The sequence below is a fragment of the Microplitis mediator genome, chromosome 5 (assembly GCF_029852145.1).
Source record: "Microplitis mediator isolate UGA2020A chromosome 5, iyMicMedi2.1, whole genome shotgun sequence".
Classification (NCBI taxonomy): domain Eukaryota; kingdom Metazoa; phylum Arthropoda; class Insecta; order Hymenoptera; family Braconidae; genus Microplitis; species Microplitis mediator.
Window position 1 is genome coordinate 20,328,612 of NC_079973.1, and position 11,305 is coordinate 20,339,916.

The 11,305-nt window shown below is 29.2% G+C and overlaps 1 protein-coding gene across 1 annotated transcript in view; it reads left to right on the forward strand.

Annotated features, from left to right (window-relative positions):
* LOC130667885 (WW domain-binding protein 4) overlaps window positions 1-10,813 on the forward strand; it is a 35,786-nt gene extending 24,973 nt beyond the window's left edge. Inside the window, exons 2-7 of the mRNA XM_057469798.1 lie at window positions 6,333-6,540; window positions 6,616-6,723; window positions 7,972-8,040; window positions 8,191-8,488; window positions 10,068-10,389; window positions 10,525-10,813. Of these exons, the coding sequence (XP_057325781.1) occupies window positions 6,333-6,540; window positions 6,616-6,723; window positions 7,972-8,040; window positions 8,191-8,488; window positions 10,068-10,389; window positions 10,525-10,744 (1,225 nt within the window). The 3' untranslated portion in view covers window positions 10,745-10,813. The remainder of the gene's footprint in view (window positions 1-6,332; window positions 6,541-6,615; window positions 6,724-7,971; window positions 8,041-8,190; window positions 8,489-10,067; window positions 10,390-10,524) is intronic.
* The last annotated feature ends 492 nt before the right edge of the window (window positions 10,814-11,305 follow it).

Genomic DNA, 11,305 nt, shown 5'->3' on the forward strand with positions numbered 1-11,305 from the left:
TGTAATATATATATATATATATATAAATTACATTGTACAGGACAATAATAAATAGAATATAAATTCTATCTCTACACATCTTGGGAAAAAATAGATCAAATCTAACGTACACTGAGAGAAAATAATATTTATACTAAATATTTATTCATAGTAAACAAGCTAATTTATAAACAATTATCAAAAATATATAAGAATTAATTGATATCACATCAAAAATTCTTGTTTAATCCAAACTAAATCATTCATTGATCTATTCAGATCCATAAAAATAAGCATCAGTTTTTCTTTTGCTATATATACTAGCCGGGGTATTTGACTTGATACTACGTTATTACTACTTACAACTTTTATTTACATAGAAAAGTGCTGAAGAAAAGGAATATTCACAGCTATTCGAACGGTTAATGCTACAATATTGATATCAATAATAAAAAAAATTATATTGTCGTTAAACAGTACAAAATGCCCGGTGAATCGGGCTGGTAATAGCTAGTATATGCATGTATGGTTAAAAAAAAAATTAAACAAGAATAATTTCTAAGTCAATGAAATCTGTTCGAAACAACAACGCCTATCTATTTATATCAGTGTAGATAAATTTGTTTCATTTAGGAGATCAACATAGATTTATGTAGATCTATTTCAAACTACGTATGTCTAAACGATTTTTTTTCCATAATACAGCAATATAACATCCCTTTATCCTTGAGACAAAAAGTCGAACATACATTAATTTCTAGTCTTGAGGGTAAATCACATCAGAGATTCCAGAGAGACTATCGAACAAAGTAACCGTAATAATCATAATGGTAATGATATTAATAACAAAGAAATATGAGCTCTGTAGTTGACTAAAATTGTTTTTACGGTTGAGGGATAATAATAAATGATGCATTCAAAAATAATACACATCCATACAAACATACATATATAAATATATACGTTCTTTTACTTTTTATTACAATAGTATTGTTATATCATTATTTACTCTCTCGTATTATAGTTAATAATGCTATTAATTCATTTTCTTTCTACACTGAGAGAAAAGTCGATAGTCATTTTAACTAAAAAGACTTCAACTATTTAAAATTAGTTACTGGTACTAACGCGTTAGTATGGCTAACTATTCAGTAGTTGCACAAACTAAAAAAAAATTAATTAAAGCAACTAAAATTTTTCTGTCCCCGAAAATTGTTGTTTTAACTAAAAAAATTTAGTTAATAGTAGATGAATTTTTAAATTAACGATAACTTAATTTTTTTAGTGTATGTAAGTAAAAATTGTTTTTATTATAACTGCTGATTTAAAGTTAAAATAAAATAGTTGTTATAAATATAAATATAGTTAATGGAACTAAAATTTTGAAGTTACTGTAATTGAGTTAAATGTAGGCAGGAAATGGATTTTTAATTTTTTTTCAAAACTTAATGATTGAGTAAATAAATGTTTTTAAACCGCCAAAAAGTTTTTATCAAAAACTTTTTCTCAAACATATTTTTTTTGCAAGATTATTTTTTTCTAAAAAAATTATTTTTCAAAGAATTTTTTTTTCCAAAAAATTTATTATCTTAATTTTTTTAGAAAACTTTAGTTGTTAAAAATATTTTGAAAATAGAAATACATATTTATATCAATTATTTAAGATAAATTGGAATACTTAAACTGAACTGTCGTACAAAAATTTTCGATTTAAGCATAAAAATATGTTGACTTGAGAAAAAAAATTTTGATTCAAGATAAAAATTGTAAGATAATTATTTACTTGGTGCAAGAAGATTTTTCTTGAATCAAGAACATTTTTACTTGATTCGAGTTAACTTTTTTTGATGTAGTTATAATTCGCAAAAATATCGGATAATTTTAAAAACCATTTAGGATCAATATTAATAGCTGACAAAAGTTTTTCCTTTAGCTAATAAGGTTCTTCATTTGTACGTTATCAAAACCTAAATGCGTCTTTCAAATTTTAGTTTGTCTACACTGTAAAATATTATTGGACTCGGTGTAGTGTAAATGTCTGTGTAAAAATTGTGGTGTGAAAATTACACTAAGTATTGTATTAAATTTAAGCGGTGTGAATTAGAAATTTTTCCTCTGTCAAGCGTGTATATGTGTAATTTGTTTAAATTTTGCGTTCAAGGCAAATAATCATAAAAAAATTAAAATGTTCAAAACACGAGTTAATATCTAAATAAAATTGCTTAAACCAAGAGAAAAATTTCTTGGGAGAAAACATATGTATGGAGGAAAGGAAAGTCACCGGTACCAGACAGCAGTAGCGGGAGTAGTTCGATGCTCGCCACGAGATCGCGCCCAGCCGCTGTGTAGTGTCCCTGGCAAGATATATATCTTAGAACTGTTAAATTCCAAAGTTAAAAACAATTTCGGCATCAGTACAACTCTGTCATTTGACAAAGTGATACTTACATTTTTGGATTGTATTATAGTTTATCCTATATTACATCAAGACATTAATATTTATTGTTAATGGTTCAATAAATAATTTATCTTTAAAATTTAACTTGAACTTTCAAAAAAAAATTAGTTCTAATCAAAACTCTATAGAGTCTCTACTTAATAATTAAAACCATGTGAATGGTATATTTGTACGAAAAAAAAATTATTTATTTAATGGATTTATATAAAAAATATCCATTGAATTAACTAAAAAAACATTGTAATGATACTTAATATTTTTGTTTGCTTTAATGAAAGAGTTATAGATGAATTAACTACCTAAGTTCAGTTTAAAAAATTAAAAATTATTAATTGAATACAAGTTTAAAAATCAGTTACATTAACTATTTATATAGTTAATTGAACTAAAAAATATTTAACATAACTACTTAGAGATATTTATAATAACTATCTATTGGTGTTGTAGTAACTCCGAAAAAATAGTTAAAGCGCTATTTAACTGTCATTTTATAGTTAGATTTACTGGATTTTTCTCTCAGTGTACTTAATGATGCAATGAGTGACATTATTCACAATGTATACGATTCTATAAATAAATATGTTTAATTACATTGTGGTTACGACATAAGGGATCTACTCGAAGCAACTAATTACGTTGGTGTTACATAACTTTCTTACTCGACATTGACATCAATAATTTTTAACTTCCCGCTGAGAAAATTGAAAATTTTCAAAAATTCGGGAAGTTATTGGTTTCGGTCCGATTTTTGAAAATCGAATTTCTATCAGATACAATTACTATTTCTTTAAGCACCCCGTTTTGCCCCTCCCTCCACTATATATTAGACTGTGTAAAATAAAATCAATATTTTTTTTTGTTCCATACGAAAATTTTGTTGTATGTAACAAAACAAAAATTTAGGAACTTTTTTGTAGATCATTTTATTATCCATCAAATAATGTTCTTCAATTATTCTTAAATCTTATAATTCAAAAGCTACAAGTTTTTCAAATTAATTGTTTGGAAAAAAAATCGCAATTTTCGTGAAAGACGGATGAAAATTCTTTTATCTCGCATTAAACTGTTTCGAAAATTGTTGTCTTTGATTATTATATCAGCCGAATGACGGATTTTATCTGTAAAAAAGCGCAGTGAATATGTATTTATTGTAGTAAAAAATTGTAAGGCCAAAATATTTAACTAGTATCTAAGCGGCACAAAATAACATCGTTAGCTTCATATTTAATTTAAATTAACAATTGATACTTGTTGATATCTCTTTCAATCCATTTTAACAAAAATCTAACGATTTCTTTAGCTGTGCTTACTGCAAAAATTATTCGCGAATTTAACTGAATTATTTACTTTATCGAAAATTTTTTGGATCAAAAAAATATTTATTCAATTGACAAAAATAAATTACATTATTTCTATCCACTTATCAGCTATTATTATTGAAGGTAATACGTTCCTTACAGCTCTCAATTTTTATTTTTTTTCAACTTCCCGCTCAGAAAATCGACGATTTTCGAAAAATTCGGGAAGTTATTTTTTCCACCCCGATTTGCGAAAATCGAAATTTTATCAGATGTCGACGTTTTGAGGTCCTAGGAAGCTATTCTGACTATTTTCAGAATGATGTCCGAGTGTCTGTATGTATGTGTGTGTGTGCGCTCGAAGAGCTCGAAAATGTATTCACACTAATGTTTTCGAGCTTTTTGAGCTCGAAAACAGCGGGAAGTTTTGGGGCTGGCTCGCAGGGCCAACCGACGCCCAGATTTTTTGTATTATAATGAATTAATATTTTTACAACAATTACGACTTTTTTTTAAAATCAACATAATCTTTAACGTGTACGGACTATATATTTGTATCTTATGATAACATGCAATTAGTTAGAGAAGGTTAAGGTAATATAGATAATGTTATTGGTATCTACCATCGCCGCTTATTATCACGAAACACGTGCAGAAACGTTTAATAATTAAAGCGTATGCCATTACAATTTATACGAAGAATGAAATTTTCCAAAATAAATGTTATGAAAAATTAATATTTAATATGTAAAATCTTTATTTTTTTTTATTGATACAAACATTGTGTTCAAACTTTAACTTTTTTAATCGAATTTTGTTACCTACACTAACAGTTTAACTCGATTCATTAAACATTGAAAATAATAATTAAGTGTAATAAAATGTGCGGTTGCTTGGAACAATGGCCGCTTTGATCGACAGTTGATGCTTTTATGATACATTTAAAGTTTTGCAATAATTTTGACATCAATTTAAATAATGTTTTATTAACAACAATTAAAAATACACGTTAATTTACGATGTTTTTTTTTTCAATGTCCAAGACTAATTTCAAAAATAATGTCAACTCTTTATGTTATTTTTACAACAGTACATGCACCTGAAAATCGGAACGTTTTTCGCGCAACGAAAATGAAAAAAATTTATGTAATTTGACTGCTCAAAGGTGCACGGTGAAAAATTTACAGGCGAATTTACTATGGGCGCATATTATCTGTGAACTATAATGATACTTTGTACGAATTTGCAGTGGAAATACGCTAAAGTCGGATTGTACTAGTGATTATTTGTAATGACTTATAGTAAATTTATACTTATGCGAAACATTTCCGAAATCTAGATCCAGTAGATTTTTTACTTTTTATTTTGTTTTATTATTTTCATTCCAGGAAAAACGTTCCAATCTTCAGGTACATAATAATATAATATATTATACACGCGGGCTGGACTCCTACTTTTATCCCTCGACATGTAATATACCATTTCATCCAATGATATCTTTGGAAAACTCGACCAATTTGCACGTGCTCTGTGGCAATCGAGAGCTTGTTGAGACTTAAATTTTATAAAATTTTGAAACAAATCGGCTGAGCGATTTACGAGTTATGCAACGAAAACTTTAAAAAACATTTTTTTAAATTTTTATTTTTTGTATAACTTGTAAACTACTCGACTGATCGACTAAAATCTATTCAGTACTAAGTCTTAGTGAAGCCTTTCAATTGCAGCCAAGAAGACTCAAATCGGTTGATTCGTTTCCAAGATATCGTCAGGCAAAAAAAAATTTACACACACACACACACAGCTGGACGTCCACCCGGAAGTAGTCAGAATAGCTTCCTAGGACCTCAAAACGTCGACATCAGATGAAAACTGTTGAAAATCAGACCGATACCAATAACTTCCCTTCTTTTTAAAATTTTCAATTTTCATAGCGGAAAGTTGAAAGAAAAAAAAAACTAAAATCACATTTCCGAGTTTCCTACTTATCAAATAAATTTCTAAAGCATAATAATAATAGATTAAGACCAAAACGATTTGTTATTGAAAAATTTGCATAACTGATATAAATGTTTCATGAGCAGATGCACCAGCTGTTTGCCATTAAATAGTATCCATATAAATCTTAGCATTTATGATTCTTAATTTAATACAATATTACTTGAACAGTATAAAGATTTTCTGGCAATCCAAAGGCACGTGACGACTAGCGTCATTCTTTATATCTCCCTTTTATATCCATGCATAACAGCAATAAAATTTGCATACGTACCAATGTCTTGACTTAAATTTTTTATGATATACCAACACATGTATGTTTGACTCATTTATTGTTTCTTAAATGTGTGCTCTTGTTGATGTGATGTATGAATGTAACGATTCAAATGAGCTGTACATATGTAAACGTTACAGCATTAATACAAATGTAAAGTTGTTTATATTATGGAAGATAAATATAGAAGGGTATCGGAACAACACAGAGTGTCTTTCCGGTAACGACTCGAGGGATGTAAGAGCGTTTGAGTGAGGAAGTGCATGCAGTAACACACCCGCATAATAGATTAAATTTCACCTACTCCACTTTTACTTGTCCTCAGGGCTGACTATTGGAAATCTCAAGGTCGGAAATTCTGCGACTTCTGTAAATGTTGGATTGCTGATAATAAACCGAGTATTGAATTTCACGAGGGTGGCAAGAAGCACAAGGAAAATGTCACCAAGAGAATTAAAGAGATTCATAAGAACAGCGCGAAGCAGGCTAAGATCACAAAAAAATTTGAAAATGATCTTCAAAATATGGAAAGAGTGAGTGCAGTCATTTTATGAAATCATTTATGATAAATTGTGATAATTATTTTTATTTTCAAAATTATGTTTTAGGCTGCTATGGCCGCGTATCTCAAAGACGTCGAAGGCGATACAGTGGACTTGACAGCTCAGGAAATAATTCGTAATAAACATAATAGAAAAATAGAAGAACCATCTAAAGTAAGTATTCCGAGGGTCACCCCAGTGGACGGGATGAAAACGCGGGTTTTAGAGAAAAAAATCAATAAAAACAAAACTACTAGGATGCTGATAACTTTTTTTTTCCAATTATGGATTGGGGTTGTTTTCAAATAGTTTACATGGGATAAATATTGTTTTTGAATTGAAAATATTTTTTTAAAAATGTGTTTTGTGAATTCCCAATAGTTTGCAGGTGGCATCACTTCTAACAAATTGAACATAATTTCGAGAAGTCACATTTTTTTTTAATAAGTTTTTATACAACATTCATTCTTAGATTTCTTAAAAATAAAATCTATTAAGGCTATTCTTAGACAGTGCACCCCCCCCCCCACTTTTAAAAAATTTCGATGGCTTTCAACTGTCATGAGCGTATCAAAATTTTATCAATTAACTAAAAAAAAAAATTTAAGCATTAATTCAAAAAAAGACAATTTCGCTGAGATAGATTTTCAAAAAAATTACTTACAGTTGATGTCAATTGGAAGTTAAGTGAAATTTGTAAAATAAATTTCAGTAAAATCTTCATGTCAATTTTGTAATTCGCATTTCCAAATTTTTTAGACCAAAATTTATTCAACAAATTTCGTTTAATTCCTATTTAATAACAATTGTAAATAATTTTTTTAAAAATCTATATCTCAGCGAAGTTGTCCTTTTTTAAATTAATGGTTAAATTTTTTTTTTTTTAGTCAATTAATAAAATTTGAATACGGTTATGGCAGTTAAAAGTCATTGCATATTTTTAAAAAGTGGGAGGCATTGTTTGAGAATGCCCTTAAAATTTTAAGAAAATAAATTTAAACACTGAGGTTATTTTTTAAGCGATTCTATACAAACTAAAATTCAAAAAATTCATTCAAATTTTTATAAGTAATTTTTTTAAGACTTCTAATAATTGCAATATTCTTCTAATTATTAGTAAATCATTTAGATAATAAAATTTCCTATAACAGGGGTTATAAAATATTTTTAGCTGAGTTTTTTTCGCAAACAAAATCTCTAAATACAAAATACAGACTGTACATCGATGCACTACTGTCTAATCTAGCGAAGTGCGCTTTAATTATTTGATAATATTCGTTTGTTTAAGAGAAAAACTCGGCCAAAGTTTCCATTTACTGCACAAGTGCAACAAAGATAGTACCGTTCGTGGACTTGAGTGTAACAGAGAGATAAGTGCGAACCCCTGATAAACAAAAGTATAATTTGTTTTTACATTTTTAGATAGAAAATCCCAATCAAATGCCTGAAGCATCAGCAGCTACAAATCCACGTCATAAACTCAGCAAAAATGTAAGAGCTTGATAAATATTAACTTTTAATTCATCTGATTTAATAAAGAAATCCTTTATTTAATTTTTTTTTTTTTTTCTTGAACAATTAATAAACTCTCTCTATAAAGTTCATCGAATGGGGAAAAGTAAAAGAGTAATTTGATTTTAGCTTCCAGCAGATGTTGATTTTTGTGACCCTACAACATTTCATCGAGCTCGAGTCCCTCGGTATCCAAAAAACCCGAATGTGGTGAGTGGAAGTAGTGGTAGTGGCGATGGCGGTGGCGGTGGCGGCAGCGGTGCTGGTGAGAATAAAACCCAAGGGAAAGGTAAATCCAATCGGGAAAAACGGAAAGGCAAAAAGAGTCAAGAGGATGATGGTCTTAAGAAAAAGAATTTTCATAAAGTCTGGTATGAAGCACGCAGTCCCGAAGGATACACCTACTATTGGCATATTGAGACTAACGGTAAATAAAAGTTAACTTATAAATAAATACAAATCACTGCCATGGTCCTTTCATTATTATTTGGTTTTTTCATAAATACGAATGTTGAAAAAAAATTTTTAGGCGGATGGCAATAATTTTTTTATTTCAATACATTTTTTTTTCTTTGACTATAAAAAATTTATGTACCTGAAAATTGGAACGTTTTTCTCGCAACGAAAATGAAAATAATTCATGAATATCGTGTCTAATAGCGACTTAAGGGGTAGTCGGGGGTGGCCTGTAATTTTCGGGTAATGTGCGAAACATTTACGAAATCTAGATCCAGTAGATTTTTTACTTCTCATTTCTTTTTTTTCTTATTTTCGTTCCGCGAAAAACGTTCCGATCTTCAGGTACATAAAAATTTTCGGAGGGAATGCGGATTGAATGCGGAGCGGATGACTCTGTATTAATTTAAACCTCTTAGAGTAAAATTCACTCTGAAATGGAGTTTATTTTAATATTGATACTCCGGTTCGGAGTGAAATTAACTCCTAAATGGAGTTTTTTAAAAATTAAAACACGATATTGAAGTTAGCCGATGTCTAATAATTTTTGAAACGATAAATCATAAAAAAAAGTAATTCAAAAAATTGCACCTATAGTTCTTTCAATTTTCTACATGTGCATATTTTTTATTTTTTTTATAAATTGATTTGTTGAAAAAATATCGTTTGACATAATTGTCAGTCCTACGGGTCTATAAAAATTTTCAAATTTTCTTTTTTGTTTTGTTATTATTTTTTTTCACTATGTAATATTGCAATACTAAAGATTATGTTTAGTTTTATTCAGAGGCACATCTTCTGCCCACAAATATATTTTTGTTTCTGCATTTTGATGTAAGAGTAACCCTGTAGTTGGCTACGGCTGTTGAGTTTATTGCTAAATAAATAAATGAATAAATAAAAAGATCCAAAATCGTTAATTGTCTGCTACTTCAGGGTCATTATTAAAACTCAAATTCGGAGTGAATTCAAATTTAAATAAAATCCATAATCACTCCAAAGTCACTCCCGATTTTTTACAGTATCTTCCAATGGTGACACGCGTTAATATCCCCGGCAAAATATCACTATAATTCAAAATTTCTATTAAAAATCATGTTAATAAATACGTTTCAACGTAAATATATTATTGTTAGAATATGTGACTCGGAGTGTGACGTGTTTTGGACCCAGCACGATAACAAGCTTATGTGTTGGCCTATTTTCGAATAAACACACACAAAATCCGTGAAAAAAAGGCACAACACAGTAATAAGCTAATTAATGTTCTCTACTAATGTTTTTAATTAATATAAATTTTTTTATTTATATGCTTTAATAGGCAAAAAGAAAGCAATAGACCTTGCAGGCCATTCCTGAAATTTCCCTGTTTGCACCTAAAAGGCAATGGACCGAATCTAATAATAAAACTATTTTTTTTTTTTATATTTCGTCACAGAGATATATTGTCCCTGGGATATTATGTCGGTGATATTTTGTCCGGGGATATTAACGCACGTAACTTCTTCCAATTTTATATTTAAATATTGATTTTATTTTATGTTTGCTAGAAACGTCATGGGAGCCTCCAGAAGAAGGTTTTATGACAATCGCAGAGCAAGAAGAAGAAGCTAAAGAGCAAGCGCTTCAAGCTGAGTTACTTCAGCAAATGGAAGAAGAGGAAGCTAAAGACAAAGCTGACATTTTTGAAGAACAACGCGCTAATGCTGAGCGAGAAAAATATAAAGCATTGAGAAGATTACAAAAATCTACGGGCAATACGGATAATGAAGTTGAAGTGAAAGAAGAAAAAGAAGAGATACCTTACAGAAGAGATTACAGTGTTCCAGATAGAGTTGATCCCTACGGGCCGTGGCAGACTGTAGAAATAAAGTAAATTGTCTATATATATATACTTATCATTTAAAATATTCATTTATTACTCAGTGCTTATAAATTTCTAAGTTATTGGATGAATGATTGTAGTAATACACAATTTCTGATTATTCTTTTTTTTTTTTTTTTTAGACCTAAAAAAGTAATTGATCTTCAATTGCCGCAGAAGAAGAAAGTAGTGCAGGTAATAAAACCAGTGGTTAAAGAAGCACCAATACCTCAGAGGACGTTTGTAGAAAAAAAGATAACGAGAATTTCCACTGGCGATAGTGATGAAGATGAGGCACCAACGACGTTCAAAAAAAGAAAATTTGGTAACAAAAGTGTACGAAAACGTCTAGATGACGATTGATCAGTATTCGTTTTAGAGTAATATACATGTACAAAGCTACGTCAAATAATTGTTTGTAAAATAAAAAGATTTTTTAAAAAACAATGTGATTTTAATGTTTACTACATCAATTTATGAGGTTTTACGAAAAAAAAAGAAATTGACAATAATAAATAAACAAAAGTAAAATCAGAAAATCGCGATTTTTAACTTCCCGCTAAGAAAATTGTAAATTTTCAAAAATTCGAGAAGTTATTGGTTTCGGTCCGATTTACGAAAATCAAATTTCTATCAGATGTCGACGTTTTGAGGTCCTAGGAAGCTATTCTGACTAATTTCAAGATGATGTCCGAGTGTACGTATGTATGTATGTATGTACGTACGTACGTATGTAAATACCTGTATCTTTTGAACGGATGAACCGATTTTGAACTTTAAGGTGCCATTCGACGCGGATTGTCAATATCTTGAAGCCGTAAGAAAATTGAGCTTGATCGGTAGGGCTCGTTCAGAGATATTCCAAAAATAAAATTTTTTCAAAAATGTTTTTTTCGGATAACTTTTAATGTGCTCGATGGATTG